This window comes from Anomaloglossus baeobatrachus, chromosome 2 (assembly GCF_048569485.1).
Source record: "Anomaloglossus baeobatrachus isolate aAnoBae1 chromosome 2, aAnoBae1.hap1, whole genome shotgun sequence".
NCBI lineage: Eukaryota > Metazoa > Chordata > Amphibia > Anura > Aromobatidae > Anomaloglossus > Anomaloglossus baeobatrachus.
Window position 1 is genome coordinate 175335900 of NC_134354.1, and position 24732 is coordinate 175360631.

General features: G+C 42.9%; 1 protein-coding gene across 5 annotated transcripts in view; it reads right to left on the minus strand.

Moving 5' to 3' along the window:
• Positions 1–24732, minus strand: part of MID1 (midline 1) — a 637342-nt gene that overhangs the window by 54827 nt on the left and 557783 nt on the right. For all 5 annotated transcript variants that reach the window (XM_075335497.1, XM_075335499.1, XM_075335498.1 and 2 more), the window contains exons 5-6: positions 9063–9211; positions 5704–5831 (exon numbers count right to left, since the gene is read on the minus strand). In XM_075335497.1, the coding sequence (XP_075191612.1) occupies positions 5704–5831; positions 9063–9211 (277 nt within the window). The remainder of the gene's footprint in view (positions 1–5703; positions 5832–9062; positions 9212–24732) is intronic.

Consider the following 24732-nt stretch of genomic DNA (forward strand, 5'->3'; position numbering starts at 1 on the left):
CTCCATCCTGCAACAATCAACGATTTTTTGAAAATGAACAACGTGTCAATGATCAACGATAAGGTGAGTATTTTTGATCGTTAACAGCCGTTCGTTGGTGTCACACGCAACAACGTAACTAACGATGCCGGATGTGCGTCACAGAATCCGTGACCCCGGCTATATATCGTTAGATACGTCGTTGTGTGTATCGGGGCCTTTAGTGTTTTAGTAACATTGCAGTATTTTTAGACCTGTTGGACTAGTGTGCTAAACAGTCTCTAACCCTTTCCCAACATGAAACATAGCCATTTTACATTTTTTTTTTTAATGTCCACCTTTCAAGATCTTTACCAAAGGGCAATTTTCCGCCACCATTTTTCAGGTTTTGTTTTTACGACATTTACAATACAGACATGTTGATACTAATTGTGATAACGGGGCATAATTTAGGGTGATGCAATTCCAAGTTATGCATCCACGTCTTAAACCCATCTGCATTCCAAATCATGAGTCCTCTTTCTACATCTCCTATATCACTGATCTGTGTGGACGAATTGCATGCATGTAGCTGACGAATGACTCCTGATTTGGAATGCAGACGTGTTTAAGACGTGGATGCATAACTTGAATTGCATCACCCTAAATTATGCCCCCCTAATCAATTGTTTTACTATTGTATTCCTTAAAGGGGTTGTCTACTTCCAGGAAAGTGGTCCCAAAACTGTGTAAAACAGGTAAGATAAATAAATTTAGCAGGTACTCACCCTCACTGGATCCAGTACCGGCTCTCCACCACTGCTCTCATTCCAGCATTTTGACTACACAGGTGACATCAGGCCAATAGGTTGAAGACACACAACGCTGAACTCAATGACTGGCTACAACAGTGATACAAACTATTGATGTGACATCACCACTGTAGTGAAAAGAACTAGACTGGACCAGCGGTGGGGTGCCAGGGCTGCCAACAGTCCAGAAATTCCAGGCCAGTTTTAAAAATAGGGCATTTTTTGCCCTGTCTGTAAAAAATTTAAGGAGTCTGTGATTTTTGTGAAACTGAGGAAACTTATACAGATTATTTTGACTGTAATTATCATTTTACAGTTTGCAATGTATGCAGATAAAGTCTTCTGATATGAGTTAAAGACTGCAGACAAGTATCACTTAGAATCGCAATGATTTATTAAGGTTTTCCAATATGACCAAGAAAAATATTTCTGATTTTTGGAGAAGGTGTCCAGAAAAAATAAATAGTCAAATTGGCAACTCTGAATCCGGCGCTATACTAAGAGAGGGTGATTACCTGCTGAGATTATTTTATGTATTTTACATAGTTTGGGTCACTTTCAATAAAGTGGACAACCTCCAAGTATGTTACACTCTACACCTGTTCACTGGTTACCTGTGCTGGGTCATATCGCACCCGCAAATCTAAGAAGACAAAAGCTCCTACTTAAAGAGTACACTAAAGTAGTGAATAATGAAAAACTTCCAATACACCAAAATATCAGAGATGTTACAATACAACGATTGAAATCAAGACATCCACCCATCCGAACTGCAATCACCTTGCATGAACAAAACTTCAATTTAGAGGAGAAATGGCGAGAACTTTGGGTCAATGTAGTAGAAGGTGATCCCCAAATGTTCCCTAATTTACAAAACCCTCCACCAGGCTTCAATCTACCAAGGAAAACATGGGTTACTCTAAATCGTATCAGAACAAACTTTGGCGTCTGTGCAGATTTTATGTATAAGTGGGGAAAATATGACTCTCTGACCTGTGACTGTGGAGCAGATCGTCAAACTATCCAGCACATTGTTGAGGAGTGCCCCCTGAGATCCTACCATGGTGACAAGAAGGATTTCTATATTGTAAATGATAACGCTATTGCATATATAGAAAATCTTGATATTCAAATTTGATTTTTATCCTTTTGATATTATTTCAATCACTGTCTATTGTCTGGTGTTTATTTTTTATATGATGGTAAGATATACGTTCATACGATTAAATAAATAAATCCAAGTATGTTTGCAGATTTTTTAATACTTTTACATGACAGCCTGTCCTCATTGTTATAAACCCTGTTTCTGGCATGCGTTACAGAAGTACCACAATGGCAGATTTGGAGACCTTCATCTGGCCCCTGGCTGCATGGCAAACATTAAGAGGAGACCAAGTACCCTCCTTTGTCTAACCATTTGAGCTATTAGCTATCATGGCAACCGATCTTTAGGCTCTGATCCTACAAGGGGCTGGTAAGATGATAGAGGAATCCCCTCACTCTATCCATCAGCTTATATACAGTGGGGGAAATAATTATTTGATCCCTTGCTGATTTTGTAAGTTTGTACACTGACAAAGACATGAACAGTCTATAAGTTTAAGGGTAGGCTAATTTTAACAGTGAGAGATAGAATATCCAAAATAAAATCCAGAAAATCACATTGTATAAATTATATTAATTTATTTGCATTTCGCAGAGAGAAATAAGTATTTGATCCCCTACCAACCATTAAGAGTTCTGGCTCCTACAGACTATTTAAACGCTCCCTATCAACTTGTTACTTGCATTAAATACAGCTGTCTTAAATTGTCACCTGTATAAAAGACTCCTGCCCACAGACTCAGTCAGACTCTCACCTCTACAACATGGGCAAGACCAAAGAGCTTTCTAATGATATCAGGGACAAGATCATATACCTGCACAAGGCTGGAATGGGCTACAAAACTATAAGTAAGATGCTAGGTCAGAAGGAGACAACTGTTAGTGCAATAGTAAGAAAATGGAACAAATACAAAATGAGTGTGAGTCGACATTGATCTGGGGCTCCATGCAAAATCTCACCTCATGAGGTATCCAGGATCATAAGGAAGGTGAGAGATCAGCCTAAAACTACACGGGAGGAACTTGTTAATGATCTCAAGGCAGCTGGGACCACTGTCACCAAGAAAACCATTGGTAACACATTATGCTGTAATTGATTAACATTCTGCAGTGCCAACAAAGTCTCACTGCTCTAGAAGGCACATGTGCAAGCCCGTCTGAAGTTTGCCAATGAACATCTGGATGATTCTGAGAATGATTGGGAGAAGGTGCTGTTGTCAGATGAGACAAAAATTGAGCTCATTGGCCTTAACTCAACTCGCCGTGTTTGGAGGAAGAGAAATGCTGCCTAACACCCAAAGAACACCATCTGTACTGTCAAGCATAGAGGTGGAGACATTATGTTTTGGAGGTGTTTCTCGGGTAAGGGCACAGGACTACTTCACCGCATCAATGAGAGAATGCATGGAGCAATGTACTGTAAAATACTGAGTGACAACCTCCTACTCTCCACCAGGACATTAAAAATGGGTCATGGCTGGGTCTTCCAGCACGACAATAACCCAAAACATGTAGCCAAGGCAACAAAGGAGTGGCTCAAAAAGAAGCACATTAATGTCATGGAGTGGCCTAGCCAGTCTCTACACCTTAATCCCATAGAAAACTTATGGAGGAGCTGAAGCTCTGAGTTGCCAAGCGACAGCCTCAAAAACTTAATGATTTAGAGATGATCTGCAAAGAGGAGTGGACCAAAATTCCTCTTGACATGTGCACAAACCTCATCATCAACTACAAAAAAAAGTCTGAGTGCCGTGCTTGTCAACAAGGGTTTTGCCACCAAGTATTAAGTCTTGTTTGCCAGAGGGATCAAATACTTATTTCTCTCTGCAAAATACAAATACATTTATAGAATTTATACAGTGTTATTTCTGGATTTTATTTTGGATATTCTATCTCTCACTGTTAAAATTAATTTACCCTTAAAATTATAGACTGTTCATGTCTTTGGGCAAACTTACAAAATCAGCAAGGGATCAAATACATCCTTCACTGTACAGCTTTCTCCCTCTGAGCATGTAGAGATCAGCTCCTGAGCCTGCTCCATACAAGCCCTTCCAACGTCAGCTGGATATATGTAACAGAGGTCAGGAAACGCTTAGAATGATATGTATTATGAAGATTTTCTACATAGTTGGAAACCTGTTACCACAGATGTGAACTCCATGTTATTCATAGGATAGTCAGACATTTTAATTATTTGTAATCTCCACTTCGCTTGTCTGGATCAACCTATAAGCTCCTGGATCCTGCACAAATATATTTTTCTACATACTGCAATATGACATGACAAAAGGCAGCAACGGTGGAGAACACGTAGTAGCCTCATACTGTGTGTATAAATGGTAGAGAAAAACTTAGCTAATATTCATTTGGAAGTGAAAAAGTAAATGGTAATAATCATAATCTACTGTACGGAAAAGGCAGTGTAAAGGTTTGCTTTTATTTATCAAAAACAACACCACTCTTGTCTATTGCCTGTGTCTAATTCTGCACCTCGGTAAGATCAACCCCATACAACCCCAACAAACCACATACAGTTGATACCAGACGTTAACATACACTAAACAGACACATCTGCATGGTTTTCTCACTATCTGACATGAAATCAGAATAAACTTTTCCCGTTTCAGGTCAATTAGGAACCAAAATTATTTATATTTGCCAAAAGCCAGAATAATGAGAGAGAGAATGTTTTAAGACATTTTTATTACTTTTCTACTTTTTTTTATTGACTTTGCAGAAAGTAATAAAAATGCCTTAAATCATTCTCTCTCCCTCTCATTATTCTGGTATTTGGCAAATATAAATAATTTTGGTTCCTAATTGACCTGAAACAGGAAAGGTTTAATCTGATTTAATGTCAGATATTGAGAAAACATGCAGATGTGTCTTTTTAGATAGTGTATATAAACTTCTTGTTTCAATTGTATATGGGGATACTAGTTTTTAAAATGTTAATACATTGACATCTTTATTTCTTTTCTCTGTTGCTGCATTCCCAAGAAATTAGCTTTAGGAATGATATGTAAATGAAGAATTTTCTGCCTCTCCAAGTTTTTTTTTACCAGGACCAGCCTCTTTAGCTCGATTGATAGCTCAGTGTGCGTGATGTCAGGCAAGTAACTCAGACATTGACCTATCAATAAAGCTACAGAGGCTTGTGCTAGACAGTGAAACAGCCTGGGGAGGTCATGCCAAAAGCACTTAGCGCGTCTTTTGCATATGGATTAAAAATCTTGATTTCTCAGCAATGCAGCAACAGATAGAAGATGTAAAACTGTTCAAAGATTTACATTTCAAAAATTTGCATTTGGTTTTAGGTGTAGGGGAGTTAATCTTACTAAAAAAATTTAATGTAGGAGAATAGTATTATGCTGAAACACAAAACACAGCCCAAGGCAGAAGAGTTATGGCTGTTTCAGAGAAAAAAAACAGGTTATTTTTTTTATCTGACATAGCACTTAATATTTGTTCTCTATACATATTGTAGGTTCAATAATGACTTCACTTTGAACTTTTAACCTTTAAATTATTTATAATTCTGCTAATAGTAATAGAAAGCTAAAGATCTCAAAGGCTGAGTATTGCTATAGGATTACACGTCATGGATAATGCTACATGCATTACTGAATGAGAATCTGCTACAATCACAGGGCCAATGTTCTGTACCCTACATACAATACAGCTTTCCATGATAAAAAAAAAAAATAGAGGATGAGAACTGCAAGAACACGAATGTCCTTGTGTTGAGGAAATGTGTAATGGAGTGAATCATGATCAGCGATTGTCATAGGAATGATTTCATTGTATCTGCTGGCCGCCGCGTTACCTGTGAGATAATCAAGACATTCTAACAGCTTCTTCTCTCTGGAAAAATCCAGTGCGAATGTGTCAAACGTGTCATTCAGATTAATCTCGGGAATCAGCACTTGAGAGGATGCAGTTGCCATGGAAACTCTAAAAACACAGAAACAAAAGTTTTAGCAGAAGCTCAAACAAGAAGGTATCTTATAATACGCCAGGACTGGATTTTCCGCAGATACAGAAAATATTTCAGAACACCATCTTAGTGTGAGAAAGCATGAAGACATGTATGCAAAGAGGAAGCAATAATAAACCCCAAGCAGAAATCAATGAACCTAACAGTGTTCTTCTGGGGCCCATGAATATGGCATACACTTTGAGGTGGGCACTGGGCACGTACAGGTCTTAGTATATCTGCCTCCACGGCATGAGCCCACAGATGTGGAGTGATTAGATATCACCAGACAGGCCTCATGTATAAAAACTCTCAATGGTGCCCTAATCAAATCAAATTTCAGCTTTTTATTCTCCCACAAAAAAAAAAAAGTTGTAAGTACACAGATTGGTGGACATGAAAAATATTAATACTTATTCTCTGCATTTGTTTTTATGCAAGATTATCTATAATATAATATTAATGACATATCCTGAAGAAAGATCGTCTCTATCCAATTGGTGGGCCTCCGGCACCCGGCACCACACATGAGGCATTTTCAGCTACAGTGTAGGGTGGATGTAATCAGTACACTGTTCAGTAGATCACCGCTCCATTGTAGTGGATTTTACCGAAAACAGTTGTTCAACTCATATCCAGTTGTATTTCACTGTTCACTGGTTGCATCTGGATGGCTTCAGAGATGTAAATAGCATATGTGATCATTATGACCCATCCTAAAGATAGATCCCCAGTATCATAAGTCTGGACAGCCGCTTTAATTTCAATAAACTGAACATCGGGTAAAAGCAAGGCCTTGTAACCATTAAGAGAGGTTAATCAGTTGTCATTGTCAAGATGTTAATTAAAAAAAAGAAGTGGCCCTTTTATTGTACCAGAAACAGCATAGGCTGAGTGTGGTACTGTAGTAAATGGGGTGATGGTGGTTGCAGGTTTAGCCCACAGACTAAGGAGCTACTGCCCATAGCCCATTGAGCGGATATGCTCATACTCAGCCTCTGATCCATCTATTGTTAATGGGGCTGATGCAAAAAGTGAAGTACATCGCTTGGCTTTCTTCTGCATTACCAAAGATGATGAATTAGAAAAGGTCAAGTACATATAGGCATCACCACTCCATTTAAGATGTTCTTGCACTGGTTTCCGAAGCACCAATGTCAGAATTTCAGGGGGTCCCAAGCAATTGGAACGCCAGCGATCACGGAGATCTTCCCTATCCTATGGTTAGGGGATAACTGATTTTGGGAATAAACTTTTAACAACCCCTTTAGCCTCACTAATTGTTGATTTGGGAGTCAGCGAGACAATTTCTTTGGTAGATAACAATGATGTCTCCTTTTTACCATAAACCTGCAATGACAATGTTTGTTCTTTGGGGAATTATTAATGTGATTGTTCAGCTTAAAGGGCTTGTCCACTACTAGGACAACCCCTTCTGATTCCACGATTCCCCCAGGTAAAATAAAAAAGCCAGGGCTCATGTGATGTTGTGATGTCATGTGAGCCCTGAGACCAATCAGCGCTGGCTTCTGTCTCTCCACCTTCGAACAAATAAGGTAATCCAACAGGAAGGCAGCGAAACAGAAGCCGGCACTGATTGGATGCTGGGCTCGAGTGATGCCACAACATTGCGTGGGCTCCTACACCGCTAGAACCACACCAGCCGCGGAGGTCAGTATAGTTTTTTTTTTTATTTTATCCTATGGAAACATGTTGAATCAAAAGGGGTTGTCTTAGTAATGGACAAACCCTTAATACTCTGTGACAAATATTTTCAGAGTCTCTACATAGGCAAATAATCTGCCTCTAATGAGCGACAATTGGTGGCATAGAATAAGGATTAGCACTCGTTTCACTTCTAATAACATGTGGCTGTCATGTCCATAAGCTATAAGGAAAAACCATCATTACTGCGATCGTTGACAATGAAATATCAGAAGGTTAGAGAAGAATCTGGGGCACTGCTCCACACACTTATTCTCATTCCGTGTAGTCAATGTCCATAGCAAACAGGCAGATATCTGTGCTGCTCTGGGGTGCTCATTTTAGAAAAGATATATCCACATGAACTTGTAGAGAAAACGGCACTCACCAGTTCTTGCTGTGCAGGGAATTCTTTATTTAAATGTGGAGGTTACATTCATGGGGCTGGCGGGGAGGGAGCGGACCACCCGACACGTCAGACGACGGCCGTTTCGCACTTACTACTACTATTACTTTCAGCTGAAGCACTGAGAGAGAGTACAAAACGACCGTCATCTGACGTGTCGGGTGGTCCGCTCCCTCCCCGCCAGCCCCATGAATGTAACCTCCACATTTAAATAAAGGATTCCCTGCACAGCAAGAACTGGTGAGTACCGTTTTCTCTATAAGTTCATGTTGACAATGAAATAATGATCTTTAAGCCTACGCAAAGGTTGAGTGTGTTGCCACCTTGTCATCCAGTTGCTAGCATTTTTACACCTGTTCAGCCAATGATTATGTAAAAAAGCCTATCACTTTTCCTCTTTCACTAATTTCCCCACTTAACATTTCTTCATACATAACTCGAAATGTTTGTCCTCTCTCACCCACAAATATGTAATAAAAAAAGGGCAAGGATATAATTTAAGACTAGATTTTACAATAAATTTCAAGCTTCCTATGATGAAAACCTTCTAAGTCTCCCCTGCTGATATCTATTTCGCTCATCTTGAAAACAATACGTTGGAGAGCCAAGTCTGGTGACTTTGAAGGCCAACTCTAAAATTCCTGGGAACGGTTTCTTGATAAATTGTACACATATGCCATAAAACTTTCCAAAATATCTTGGCTTACAAACATGTTACTGCATTAAACTAAATCAGACTCAGTTTCTGTTGTAGACTAGAAATAAATGGTGGCCATGTTAAAGTGGGAGACAAAAGATTCAGACTGGAAACAGTACACCATCTATCATCTGCTACCACAAGTAGTCGTCAACTGTAATACAAATAGACATAATGATATTTTATGCTGAAAAAATGTTTATCTGTGTATATACTATAGTTCAGTATGGTTTCTGCCTGTCTTTGCTTATGCGCCCAAGGCAATAATCTGTCATTTCGACACATGACCAAGCCTGACAAGCACTGGTGAAGTAGGAAAAAAGAATGTTGCCTCATAGTTGCTTATATTGAAGCTGAAAATAGTTTTTGATTAAAGTAGAAAATGAAATAAAATCCCTTTACCTTTCAGTGATGCTTTTTGCTGACTGGAGGAAGCGAGCGTGATCTGCCTCCTTTAGAGATTGCTCTGCTTGGGAGATGAGAGATGTGGAGCGTTCAATGCATTGCTTACAATTGGAGACTTGCTGAGCCAACTTTCTCAACCGGACCACCTTTGGGGAACAGTCAATGAAAACAAATTAGAATCCAGCGAATAAAAAGTTGAGTAACTGGTTTGAGAATATAACAGGTGAGATAATGTTTACAGAGTAACCCTAACATCTGTAGTCTCATCTACTAGTAAATACACAGAGAATAAATTTAGTTTTGGCAAAGTTTGTGGTCTCCATTAACTGATCTACAATGCAAGAAGAGTATGACCGCAGTAGCGATATGCAACCTACCTGCCCTAACTTCCTAAATCTTTAGTAAGACCATCCATGCCCGTGTGTTATGGCTCGTCTCCCCAGCCTGGTGCCACAATCTTCATCCAGTCTCAGTAATTGCCTACAGTTTCTTCATATTAGAGTTAACCCTGCATTGTAGCTTGTGGATATTCTCCATTATTTACTACTGATCCACCCTTAGGAGTTCAGCGCCATATTCTGACTTTACACAACACAAAACATTAGGATAACCAGTGTGGTTTGAGTGTTCTATTGCCCTCTCACAAGCAAGAATGTTCCATCACTACCTGAACCTTATTAGAAAACCCAATTTAATATTCTCTTCTTAAGGGTAAGTTCACACTTGCGTAGAAAAAAAAATCAGTCCAACTTTCATCCAGAAACGTTGGACAAGTGTTAAGCATACATCATGCAAATGATTTGTGAGTGTACAATTTTTTTCTCATGTGCCATCCGTATGCAATGCATTCTTTTTCCTCAGCAGAGATTACTCAAGAATCATTTACAGTGTTATATCCTACAGAATGGTAATGTATCCAGGGCTGTGGAGTCGGAGTCGGAGTCGTGGAGTCGGAGTCGGAGCTCATTTTGGTGGAGTCGGAGTCGGAGTCGGAGTCGGTATAAAATGCACCGACTCCGACTCCTAAAATATATAATAAATTGGGGACAGGAGTGCAATGCAGAATGTGCTGAATATTTTACTAAATAATAACATTTAGTATAATGCGTATATTTAAGTGAAAAATTTATTGTAGTACAATGTGAACATCAGACATTTAATTGTTTTTATGATACAATAATCAAGATATTTGGATAGAACATAAAATATTTATTGGAATACAACTTTAGAACACAAAAAACTAATAAATTGTAAATATGTAATATATATATATATATATATATATATATATATATATATATATATATATATATATATACACACAGTGTATATACACACACAAGATATATATGTAATCTACTGTATATTACATAGTGTATTACATATTTACAATTTATTACAGTTTTTTGTGTTCTAAAGTTGTATTCCAATAAATATATTTTATGTTCTATCCAAATATCTTGATTATCGTATCATAAAAATTATTAAATGTCTGATGTTCACATACACATATTCATGTACTACAATAAATTTTTCACCTAACTAAGCAATATATGTAGGAGCCGGATGTGACGGGGTGTACAGCAGAGCAAGGAGAGACAACAGGCCGAGGAACGATCCAACAGGTTTATTCACAAGAACACTGGAATAGCACACGATAAGTCCACGTAAAACAGATTCGGGGGCCCTTCCCGACAATCCTCGGACCGGATTACAAAGCAATCGTCCTTACAGTAGTCCAAAGAGTTCCACACAATCCCACGGGCCGCCACACAGGCCTAGCTCCGTCCGTGTCCACAGCCACACAGGCTGAAGCTCCTGCTCCCTTCAAGTTTCAGCTCACTCTGAAGTTACAAAAAGGGAAATGCATTGTCTGTGCTCCTTGACCAGCCCACCATGTTCAGGGGGTGGGGGTCACACATCCTATCATCAATGGTTTGGTCCATCACAGGGCTCCAATATGTCTGCCAGCCACAGTAGATGAAGGGATCCCCTGCTGTGCAGAACAATGACTATTCCTTCACTGGCCAATTCAATTACAGATTAGATACACAACTCTGGAAAGAAGAGGACAGGCTATTTACATAATCACATTAGATGCCAAGACTACAATTGTATGAGAGAGACACATTGAGACCAGTAGCTCCCCCAAGGAAATACATGAATTACAACTAATACAACCAGGGAAATATGCATATCATGACATAGTATCACAGCATATACAGTGAGAGGGTAAATTACATCTTCACAATCCCTCCCCCTCCCAACTTGTGTACGTACTAGGGACCTCTACAGGTCACTGGTTAAGTACACACAGGCAGAGCGTTACTTACATGTGGCTTCATGCAGCCACGAATTGGCATCGTAGCTCTCCCACATCATTGCCCAGGAGAACAGCTGCAGGCAGACCACCCATCACCCCAACCACACATCGCTTGACCCCAAAACCAAAGTTCAGATCCACAGTGGCTGTGGGAATAGTCCTCCATTGTCCACCAGCCAGTTCAATAACAATCCCAGGTCCTCTATGGATTGCCTCAGGCCGAACCACTCGGGGATCAGCCAGTGTGAGGAAAGCACCCGAGTCACAAAATCCAACAAGTCTCTGTCCATCCAGCACAACCTCCTGCAAGTGCTTACCTCGATGAGCAGAAGTCGTCATAACTGCGGGTCGCACCCCGTAAACTCCTGGTGGTGCAACATGGGGGGCTGAGTCACTAGGCTAGTCCTCACATAACGGTGCCACATCTTCCTCCATGGCACTGGGCTGTAAATAATTAACAATCCGATTGGGTGCAGGATCAGTCCTCATTTGAACAGCTGGGCAGGAGACTTGCCGATGCCCTGGCTGTCCACATTGATAGCATCTGAGCTGGGTCTTCCTCCATCCAAGGCGTCCTCTTGGGTAAGGGGTAGGGGAACTTGGAGGCCGGCTCCCACCTGAAGGTGCTGTAGGGGTTTGAGGATGATTCCTCCATGGCCTGGCTGGGCATGAGGCCTGCAAATGCCCGGGATGCCTACAAACATAACACCTGCGCTCTGTTACTTCCTCTCCCCGGCGTATTCCAGAAAGTGCAGTAGAAGCAACTGGAGGCACATTAACACGGGTATCAACATGTGGTGGCTTAGAGGAACGGGGAACAATGGGGACAGAATAACTGGGGGCATCCGGTGTTGTGGAGCTGTTAGGCGTCTCTCCATCCTCCAACAGAATCCTCCACTGAGGCTTGATGGTGAGCACCTCATCAGCGAGAGCAGCAGCTTCCTCCACTGTCGCTGGTTTTCTCTCACGCACCCATTCCCGGATCTCAGCGGGGCACTGGGCAAAGAATTGTTCTTTTAGGATGACCTGCAGGAAGGTCTGCCAAGATAAGGCCTCCTCTGCCTCCAGCCAGCGATTACATATTTGTTTGAGTCTATGAGCATATATCTTAAAAGACACTTCCCCATCACAGGCTAAAGCACGGAACTGAGTCCTGTAAGTGTCTGGGGTCACAGCATAATGTTCTAGAATAGTCTGTTTAATCTCCGCATACTCACAGTTCCACCGAGGGTCCATAGCTCTATAGGCTTCAGCAGCTCCCCCCTCTAGGAGCCCAACCAGATGCCGGACGCGCTCCCTTTCTGGGACTTCCATTAATCGACACTGATGCTCAAAGTCCTGGAAGAAGCCCTCAATGTCACCAGCAGCCTCATTAAACTGCTTGAAGTCTTTGCGGGACACTCTGGGAAGTTCCCTCATGATGGGTGCTGGGGTTACAGTCTGTCTGGAACCTCTCGCGGCTTCCACAGCGAGCTGCTTATCCAGCAATGCCATCTCCTCCATCCTGCGCTCCTTCTCTTCAGCTCCACGCATGGCCTCCCTCTTATCTTCTATGGTGGCCTCATCTCCAAGCAGTGCCATCTTTTCCTTGTACCACACAATCCATTGACTTTTTTGGGTATTTACCTCCAGCTCCCGTCTTTCCTCCCTTTGCTGTGAGGATCCTTCCTCCACGTCATTTTGCGAGCAGACTCCTTCTAGCGCCTCAATCAGCTGCTCCTTGGAGAGTCCTTTGAAACGAACTCCTACTTCACGGGCCTTTGATTGCAGGCTCCCCAAAGTCCAGGTCTTGTACTCTGCAGTGCTGGTTCCTGATGTTGAGCCATTGTCCTCCATTCCTTCTGCTCTGATCCCAGCGCTGCCAACCAGTTTGTGACGGGGTGTACAGCAGAGCAAGGAGAGACAACAGGCCGAGGAACGATCCAACAGGTTTATTCACAAGAACACTGGAACAGCACACGATAAGTCCACGTAAAACAGATTCGGGGGCCCTTCCCGACAATCCTCGGACCGGATTACAAAGCAATCGTCCTTACAGTAGTCCAAAGAGTTCCACACAATCCCACGGGCCGCCACACAGGCCTAGCTCCGTCCGTGTCCACAGCCACACAGGCTGAAGCTCCTGCTCCCTTCAAGTTTCAGCTCACTCTGAAGTTACAAAAAGGGAAATGCATTGTCTGTGCTCCTTGACCAGCCCACCATGTTCAGGGGGTGGGGGTCACACATCCTATCATCAATGGTTTGGTCCATCACAGGGCTCCAATATGTCTGCCAGCCACAGTAGATGAAGGGATCCCCTGCTTGCAGAACAATGACTATTCCTTCACTGGCCAATTCAATTACAGATTAGATACACAACTCTGGAAAGAAGAGGACAGGCTATTTACATAATCACATTAGATGCCAAGACTACAATTGTATGAGAGAGACACATTGAGACCAGTAGCTCCCCCAAGGAAATACATGAATTACAACTAATACAACCAGGGAAATATGCATATCATGACATAGTATCACAGCATATACAGTGAGAGGGTAAATTACATCTTCACACCGGAGCCGGAGTCGGAGCCGGAGTCGGAGCCGGAGTCGGAGTCGGTGCAAGAGAATTTGAGGAGTCGGAGTCGGAGTCGAAGGTTTGGCTTCCCGACTCCACAGCCCTGAATGTATCCATAGAAAACGGATGCTACTTGACTGGTCCGTGTGCTGTCCGTTTTTTTTTTCACCCACTAACGAGTTTCGGCCATTTTATCAGACCATATACAGTTTCATGCAATTTTTTCCTCACGCCAAATAATGAGAAAAAAAAATAGCAGATCTGCATTGGCTTATTGAATTACATTGGTCCGAGAGCAAAGCAATTTTTCTTCTTACATTGAACTCATCCGTTTTATACGCAAGCGTGAGCATACCCTAAGCGTAAGACCAATCAATGCTTTTTACCTATTTTACCCATTTTCACAATTTTTCACACTTTTATATCCTACCCAGATGAGACAAAAGCTGAACTTTGCTCTTCAAGACACTCTGGAATCGATGACCAGCTCGATTTTACCTTGAACCAAATCATTAGTACCTCCACCCTACCCTACATGCTAGAGACATGGCCCTGCCGCCTGCCCCAGAGGCTTCACATTGAATGTACAAGTTGCATTGAAATTTTTGAGCTTATAGCCATGACTTCAACATCCTATAAAAATATTCTATATTTTATTACCTCCATTAGTACATAGCATTTTTCTCAAAAATATGTATAATGAAAACAAAAAAAATGTAATTGTTTACTAAAAAAAGTTAGTAACTTATTATAAAGTGGCTACACAATTGTATTAATTGAACAATCCAGGCAAAACTGATACCGAATGCTAACGGGGCCGTGTAGTTCACGGAAATTCTTGCTATAGTATTTTTTAAATGCCTTTTCATGCATCACCTCCTCCTCGTAAAAGGCATCAAACATACATAGAATTTTATATTTTTTTCCATCCCAGTTCAGGGTAACATCAAAAATATATTTTTTTACATGATTTTTAATAATTGCGTATTGCCTTTATCCAGGAAGCTTGGCTATTCCCATAAAGGCATGTGCACGCAAGGTGTTTTCAGCTTTTTCAGGGGGATTCAGCCTGGAACCCGCCTGAAAAAGCACTGCATTTTTTTGTCACTTCTACTAACTGCTTTGGGCTTCCAAGGCCGTGACGTGGCTAAAAGAAGTGACCTGTCCATTCCACTGCCAGCTTCTACTGGGAACCACCACTAATTTATACATAGAATGTAAAAAAAAGCTGCTGGAGACAAAGGCACTGCAAAAGAAGTCCAAAAAGACGTCAGAAAAGACCCTTCAGGATAAACATAGCCGGCATTTTCCTGAACCATCTTTTGCTTCAAAAAAGATGCAGGTACGCCGGTATCAAAAGTTGTCAAGTGCACAAACCCTAAAGCATACTGAAATTAACTGAAAGTGACCCATAGGTGTGCGCCTAGAATATGGAAACTGAATTGCGATCCTCGCTGGAGAGTGGGACTAATTTGCTTCGATCCACAGCCTCTACAACACCACAGTATATATTGTTGCTTTCTGATTTGTGGTAACTATTAGTAAAAAAAAATGTAAATGCCCATTTTTATGTAATAAGAATAGCTGCAATAAGAGTGTGATTTACAAATTGCACGTATAAGGTTTTAAAAACCCACTGCACATGAGGTAATTTGTTTGGATAATCCCTGGGTAACTAATCACTTAAGGAGACAAGCATATACCGGCCTCACATCACGGCACTGGGCTGTGTGGGAGTCTGTATCCAAGTGACATTTTGGCAGTAATGCTGAAAACATTATTAATAATGCTGCAAAATGGATGACTTTTCCTGTGAAATTAGAAAATGACGGTAAATAGTCTCAGAGATCCTTTTCATGGCTTAAATGCATTCCTCATGTGTGTAATAATACATAGACATTAAGTGCTAGGCAGAAAAGAGTGTCTATATAATGCCAATCTTCTCAGGACCACACGAGCCAAAACAAGCACAGCTGGCCCGATACTCTCGCCATTCCTGTCATTTACTGATAAATTTCTCTTTTAACATGATTAAACCAATTTGTGATAACTAAAAATTGCTGTGTGCAAATAAGATTGTAGTTATTTTGCTATGTTTGTTTTTCTCCAAGGTAAAAAAAAACCAAATAATGTAAGACAGAGGACCCCAATCTTTCCGATCTTGAGAGTCACATTCAGCTCAGAGAGCGTCGCGAGCCCCATCTAGCTCCGAAAGAAGGTCATAAGCCCCATCCAGCTCAGAGAGAAGCCTGGGAGCCCCATCCAGCTCCAAGAGAATGTAGTGAGCCCCTTCCAGCTCCAAGAGAAGGTTGCGAGCCTCATCCAGCTCTGAGAGAAGATCGTGAGTCCCATACAGCTCTGAGAGAAGATCTCAAGCCCCATCCAGCTCCGAGAGGTCACAAACTCCCTGCAGCTCCGAGAGGTAGCAAGCCCCATCCAGCTCTGAGAGAAGATCGTGAGTCCCATACAGCTCTGAGAGAATATCTCAAGCCCCATCCAGCTCCGAGAGAAGGTCGCGAGCAACATCCAGCTCCGAGAGGTCACAAGCTCCCTCCAGCTCCGAGAGGTAGCAAGCCCCATCCAGCTCCTGCCACTCTCACAGTAGTGACACCCTGAGCCCCCATTTACTGGTATAATGACAGCCAAAGCTTTTCCGCAGAAATCACAATGAGGCAGTATACAAAGATCCAGGGGTTCCTACCTTACCACCATTCAGATCTGCTCTTTTGTGCAGGGCTACTCACAAAAGTCACCTTCTGAAGACCTGTTGTTCATAGTTATTTGCTAGACGTGGTGTTAAGGCACCAAGCTGGAAGACAGCCGCGTGCCACATATCATGGGTCTGCGAGCCACCTGTGGCTCCCCAGCCACAGGTTGGGGACCCCAGATCTAATATTTTTAATGTAAAACACTCCACAAATTGTGATAAAAGGTCTACAAAAAATGTGACAAGGTTTTTTGAATAGATTTAGAGTATTTTGAGATAATGGACATCCATGAAAATAATGCATCCCCCCAATGGGACTTGAGTATGAAACAAATGCAATAGCTTTTGGTCTGAACAGTTTCTTAGGTAATGAAATATCCCATATAATTATTGTGTATTTTAATTTGTAGGCCTACAATGTTATAAAAGTGACATTTTGAAGCCAGAATTCTAGTGTGGATTTGTGGAGGAAAGAAGTCGGCTACAGTAAACGTTTCTAGAGAAAAAAAAAATATTTTGATTGGATATACAAAATACAGCGTTGTAACAGAATATACCTGTTATTAAAATTTACATTTTATTAATATACTTTAAAAGCTAAACTCAAAACAACAAAAAAAAAATTCATACAGGGAATGTTGCCAAAGTAGTTTCCTAATCAATTTCCATAGGACACTAGAGAGATGAGGGTATAAGATTAATTCTCAAATAGTTTAAATAATCAATACAGATAAAGGAGGTAAAAGGGGTTTTGTTACCTTTCCCTTATTCTTACCCTCTCGGAATATATTCCTGCCTACCAATGGAGTCTATCCTTATTTGACCAATGCCCCCATTCCTCGGCGGCTCTCCTTTTCCTTCACCCTTACTTTCCCTTCTAAATTTAGGGTAAAAAACTCATGTAAAAACTATATTAGAGGCAACCAAACACTTAATGTCTCAATGCACACAGTTAGCTGATTTCTATAGAGGTATATCTGTATAAGAATGTACAAAATGACCTCATACTGAGTAGGAGCTTTAGAATGACAGTTTATATATACCGTATTTTTCGCTTTATAAGACGCACTTTTGTTCCCCCAAATTTTGGGGGAAAGTAGGGGGTGCGTCTTATAATCCGAATATACAGGGAGGGGGGTGTATATATATATATATATATATATACACACACTACAGAGTCCAGGGGAGGTGCGGGCAGCTCTGGAGCTCTGCTGGGGGACTTGTGAAAGCTGGGAGCAGCAGCGTTTGATCTCCTGCTCCCGCTCATATAATATGCACAGCCGCTGTCCACCACCATGGTGCTGAAAGTGCACCGCGGCGATGGTCTGGGGCAGCAGTGTATATTATATCTGCCTGCGCCCTTCTTTGATTGCACATGCCCCCTCCCCCGTGTTAGCTATGGCCCCCATGCTACTGCAAATAGTAAAATAATAAACTTTTTACTCACCTCCTCCAGCGTGTCTGCCCGGCCTCCCTCCTGCTGCTGTGATAAGGCACAAGAGATTTCACTCTGCCGTGCCGATCACATGACCGGCCGAGAACCAGGAAATGCAGGAGGCCGGAGATCAACCCCGAGGAGGGGGACACAGACAGGACAATGCTGGAGAAGGTAAGGAAAGTTTATTTTACTAAAAGCAGCAGCATGGAGCGATATATAACACAGGGAGCTGTGTGCCAGCAATAGTGGGCCGTGTGCCGCAACATGGGGCCATGTGCCACCACATGGGGCCGTGTGCCGCCACATGGGGCCGTGTACCGCCACATGGGGCCGTGTGCCGCCACATGGGGCCGTGTGCCGCCACATGGGGCCGTGTGCCGCCACATGGGGCCGTGTGCCGCCACATGGGGCCGTGTGCCGCCACATGGGGCCTTGTGCCGCCACATGGGGCCTTGTGCCGCCACATGGGGTCATGTGCCGCCACATGGGGCCATGTGCCGCCACATGGGGCCATGTGCCGCCACATGGGGCCATGTGCCAGCAATAGTGGGCCGTGTGCCGCCACATGGGGCCATGTGCCAGCAATAGTGGGCCGTGTGCAGCCACATGAGGCCATGTGCCAGCAATAGTGGGCAATGTGCAGCCACATGGGGCCGTGTGCCTCCACATGGGGCCGTGTGCCGCCACATGGGGCCGTGTGCCGCCACATGGGGCCGTGTGCCGCCACATGGGGCCGTGTGCCGCCACATGGGGCCGTGTGCCGCCACATGGGGCCGTGTGCCGCCACATGGGGCCGTGTGCCGCCACATGGGGCCGTGTGCCAGCAATAGTGGGCCGTGTGCAGCCACATGGGGCCGTATGCCGCCACATGGGGCCGTGTGCCAGCAATAGTGGGCCGTGTGCCGCCACATGGGGCCGTGTGCCGCCACATGAGGCCATGTGCCGCCACATGGGGCCATGTGCCGCCACATGGGGCCATGTGCCAGCAATAGTGGGCCGTGTGCCGCCACATGGGGCCGTTTGCAGCCACATGGGGCCGTTTGCAGCCACATGGGGCCGTTTGCAGCCACATGGGGCCGTGTGCAGCCACATGGGGCCGTGTGCAGCCACATGGGGCCGTGTGCAGCCACATGGGGCCGTGTGCCGCCACATGGGGCCGTGTGCCGCCACATGGGGCCGTGTGCCGCCACAGTGGGCCGTGTGCCAGCCACAGTGGGCCGTGTGCCAGCCACAGTGGGCCGTGTGCCAGCCATAGAGGATGTGTGCCAGACATAGGGGACATGTGGCATCACTGGGCCATATCCAGATTCAGAGGGCTAATTTTAGGATGGGGGGAGCTATGAGGGACATATACCCTATATGATTTGTCAGACGGACACTGGCATTATAAGACGGACCCCATTTATTAAAAAATTCTCTATTCCTTCACCAAATATGGGGGTGCGTCTTATAAAGCGAAAAATACGGTATATATTTCCACTAAAACTTCCCCTCAATCCACTTGCTCCTACCTTGCAATGGAGTACATCCTTATTTTTTCAATGCCCCCATTCGTCGGCGGCTTACCCTTACATGCCCTATATTCCCGATCATCAATTGGAGGGATCTTTTTGTTCAATATGAGCAATAGGGTTTAAGACATATATATTAGCACTTATCTTTTTTTCTCAGTGACAGGTGCTTTGAGACATTCTATACGTTCACATCAAAAGATCTCGACGCGTTTCTCTCCGTCTTTTTAGTGGACGGAGTTCATCAGGAGATTTAACATTGTGGCATAATAGCCTCCTTAGATGTTGTAGCCTCCAGAGAGGGCCCTGCTCGAAAGCTTACAATCTATGGGGAAATGGGGGGACACAAAAGGTGAAGCACACTTGTAGATCTGGCTGGCTATTGTTATGTTAGCTAATTAGTTACATATAAAGATGAATGATCTGGTCTTTTGACAGTAACCTTTTGGGTGCCCTTAGGTGCTATTGGTTGTATGTAGGATGTGAGGACAGAAATAGGAGAGAGAAGGTTATGAGTAGCATTTAGACGGAGTGTCCGCCGCTCTCACGCTGTCAGTGCCGGCTCCCTGCTCTCTGCACACGTAGCCGGAGTACACATCAGGTAATTAACCCGATGTATACTGTGGCTAGGAGTGCAGGGAACAGGGAGCTGGCACTGGCAGTGTGAGAGCGGCGGACGCTGGTAACGAAGGTAAATATCGGGTAACCAAGGTAGGGCTTCTTGGTTAGCCGATGTTTACCGTGGTTACCAGCGTCCGCAGAAGCCGGCTCCTGCTGCCTGCACACGTAGCAGAGTACACATCGGGTAATTACCTTGATGTGTACTGTGGCTAGGTGTGCAGGGAGCCAGCGCTAAGCGGTGTGCGCTGGTAACCAAGGTAAATATCGGGTCGGATACCCGATATTTACCTTAGTTACCAAGCGCAGCATGCTTCCACGCGGCGCTGGGGGCTGGTCACTGGTTGCTGGTGAGATCTGCCTGTGTGACAGCTCACCAGCAACCCGTGTAGCGACGCTCCAGCGATCCCTGCCAGGGCAGGTTGCTGGTGGGATCACTGGAGCGTCGCTTAGTGTGACATCTCACCAGCGACCTCCTAGCAACTTACCAGCGATCCCTATCAGGTTGTATCGTTGTTGGGATCGCTGGTAAGTTGTTTAGTGTGACTGGGCCTTAAGGCATCATCCAAGCAAAAGGCTGCAAAATAAAGGCTTTAGAGAAATAAAACACTTCTAAAACCTTTTCAAAACCAATTCAGGAAAAGAAAAACTCCTCTAAAAACGCCTAAAACAGTTTCCACCTGAAAAAAACTCACTTTAGAATGACTCTAATGTGAACACAGCCATAAATGTGTACCATATGCTATTTAAACTTGCTCCTGAGTGCACCTGCAAACCATTTAGCGTATATCTGCATGAGATGTAACATTAGCAGATGGGTCAAGATTATGGAATCTTATTTCATATTTACATACTAGGTTTATAACAGTTTGGAATTTTGTTTATTTTATATTCAGGATATTTATCTGTGAATGCTCTGAACACAATAAAAGAGTAAAATCATGAAAGGAGCGACTTCATCTTTTAAGTAAATCATTGGGATCTGTCCGTGAGGTCTTAATTTTCTGAATAAGTCACCAGAGACTTTGGTTTAACAGTGGAGGGAGGATTTAGTTGATGTCTAATTCCTTGAGTTACCTTCCATACAAGCCTGGCCTTGCCCTCTGGATGGCTTTTAACTGTTGCTGTGACACAGCCGATAAACAAATATTATTTTTATGTGACTCACTCAGGGAAAGTGGAAATACTCCACCTCAAACCGTGAACTGACTTCCAGCCACTTAGACACTTCAGGACTGCTCAAATCATAAAAAAAAAAAAAAAAAAAAAAAAGTATAAAAATATAAAAATCAATCATTAGGACTTAAACCGATTACATCTGTCACTTGAATATTTTTTTTGCATTAGTCATTCCCACCCTGATTCTTGGGCTTGCGAACTCCGGCACTGCCAAGCCTGACACTGCTGTTCTGAGAACAAATGGTCAATCTGGAAAATCCTGCCAAATCTTACAGTGCTTCGTAAGTCATTTATTTCATAGAGTTACACGTCCAATACTGGGTTGACGGTTTGGAAACCACAATCAATATTCCAAGTAGAAGAGCTGATGGACGGGCTCAGGATATACTGCACATGAGGTTATAACAGGACACATGGAGATGAATTTATGGGAAATCAAAAAAGGTTTTCACATATCCTGAATATAACACTTCCCTTCCTCTGCTAAAAATAAAGAGCTGACCTAAGAGTGTACCGTACATACTGGGATTTTACACTGGCTTTAGGATGGAGTAAGTTAATAGGAATAGAATTTGATTTCCTTGGGATGCCTTCTCGATTACTCATTCAGTCGCTTTTATATAGTGCATCAACTTGGATAAACCATATTACAAAATGCCAATAACCCAATTCCCATACGCAAAGGCAATTCCTAATTCCTACACGCAAAATTTGGCACTTATTGCAGCAGACGCAATCTAAAACAGCTCAGTAACTCCCATATTTTTCTTAATCATGTCTAGTATAAATTGATTCACAGTTCAAGCCATCTACTGGAAGTATTCAAGAGTAGAGATGGGTGGACTCGGAGATAACTGAGACCGGTGGGTCTAACCTGGTTAAATCCAAATCCCGATTCCAGCTCCGGATAGGTCCCAATTATCTAGCTGGACGCCATTTCCCATATAAGTCTAGGGTGACCAGAATCCAGTGATTAAAAATGGTGGTAGAAGGGAAAGGGGGATAGGAGCAAGCACTTCATACTTATTGAGGTTCCAGCGCAGCTCTAAGTGCTTCCAGGTCGCTTATTATTGCTAATTCTTATGCACTGCTTTCCCCGCCCACCGGCCGTCCTGGTGTCTGTGATTGGTTGAAGTCAGACGCGTCCTTAGCCTGTGTGATGGCGTCTGACTGCAACCAATCACAGGCGCTTTCTGCGGGTCACTATTGTGGTATAAAATAAATAAATAAATAAAACATTTCGCATAGGGTTCCCCCATATTATGATAACCAGCACAGAAATATCATGGCTACAGGCTGCAGCCCCCAGCCGTGAGCTTATACTGGCTGTGTATCAAAATAAGAAAAAAAAACGCATGCAACTTTTTAAAACATTTAAATAAATATTTAAAAAAAAAAAACAGCATACAGTGCCCCCCCCCCCAATTTTGACATCCAGCCACAAACAATAAACCCAGACAGCTGAAGGGGGGGGGCTGGTATTCTCAGGCTGGGGAGACCGATGCGTATTGGGCCACCCCAGCGTAAAACTAGCACCCTGCAGCCACCTAAAATTGCTGTATCCATTAGATGTGACAGTCCCAGCACTTTTCCGGCTCTTCCTGATTGCCCTGGTACAGTGGCAATTGCGGTAATAAGGGTTTAATGTCAGCTCACAGCTGGCACTAAGCCCTGGATCAGTGAGTGAAAAGAAATAAACACAAACACCGAAAAATCCCTTATTTGAAATAAGAAACAAAAAATCACCCTCTTTCACTACTTTATAAACCCCAAAACACTCCTGCAGGTCCGACGTAATCCACACAAGATCGCACAACAATTCATCTGTGCTACATCTGAATTCACACCGATCGGCCATACAAAATGACCACCGGCTGAAAGGTTCAGGCAGAGACTGAGCTGTTTCATCAGCAGTGATGTCACTCAGGTGATTTGCGGTCACAGCGGGAGGTTCCAACAGTCCTCCACCTGTGACCGCTCATCGCTGTGTCTCTGCCTGAACTTCACAACAGGTGGTCATGTTCTATGGCCGTTCGGTGTGAATTCAGATATGTAACATTAATGGAATACAAATGACATCAATTGCCACTACACTATGCTGCTCTCAGATTAGGTAGCAAAAACCTGGAGACATGTATGTATTCCATTTAACTCCTTCCTGACAAGGCAATTTTCCACTTTTGCGTTTTGTTTATTTCTTTCCTTTTGCCAAGAGCTATAACCTTTATATTGGTCAGTCCACATTGACGTATAAGTAGAGATGAGTGGACCCAGCTGGCCGAGCTGAACTTTTTTAAAGTCCGGTTTTGGACCTGGACTTGACCTGAACTTCATTTGAAGTCACTGATTGACATTTTGGGTCTCCGTACACGTAAAGCCAGCTATAAACCAATCCCTTAGTTGGGAGAGTGGGTGGGTTTTTTCCATTTTTTGTTAGGTGCACATTGCATCCTATCACCCTGTTGTTACCCCCAGCGTGAGCCGTTCAACACTACAAGTGGCTCGTAGTGGGCCAGGCACCGAGCGTACCCGAGCACTGCGATGGTTGCATGAGTGGTTTGCATTCGTAAAGTACCCGAACTTTGTTTTCTTGGAAAAGTGTGAGTTCATACCAAACACCGAACTTCAGGTTATCTCATCTCTACATATGAGTGCTTGTTTTTAGCGGGATGAGTTGTATTTTTGAATAACACTATTCTTGTTATGTACTGGAAAGCAGGAAAATATTCTAAGTGCGGCAAAATAAGGAACAAAAGCACAATTCCACAATCTTTTTTTTTTTTTACAATGTTTATCATATCATGAAACTGGCCTGGCCATATTATTTTCCAAGTCAGTACGATTACACAGATACCAAACATATAAAAGGTTTTTTTCTTATTTAAGTGGTAAAAAAAAAATCTGGACATTTGTAAAAAAATTTAAACTTGTGTTGCCATTTTCCAAGACCCATAAATGTTTTCAGTTTTTAGTCGATGGGGCTGTGTAAGGCCACGTTGCGTTTCTTTCTGCATTTTGGCTGTTTACAACTGCACTGTGTCATTGACAAAATGCATGCGTTGTGCTTCCCCAGCAAAGTCTATGAGAATCATGCAAAATCTGTGCACACAATGCTTTTTGAAAAGCAGCGTTTTGATTGTCAAAAATTTGACAAAATCTCTGCTTTTAGAAAAACAGCATGTCAATTCTTTTGTCCGTTTTGGCAGCGTTCTACACCCATTGAAATCAATGAGTTGTAGAAAAACACTGCCAAAATGTTAAGCAGTGCTTTTGCACTACATTTTTGTTGTTTTAACATAACAAAGGCAGGTCTTTCTCTCTCTCTCGGTCTCTC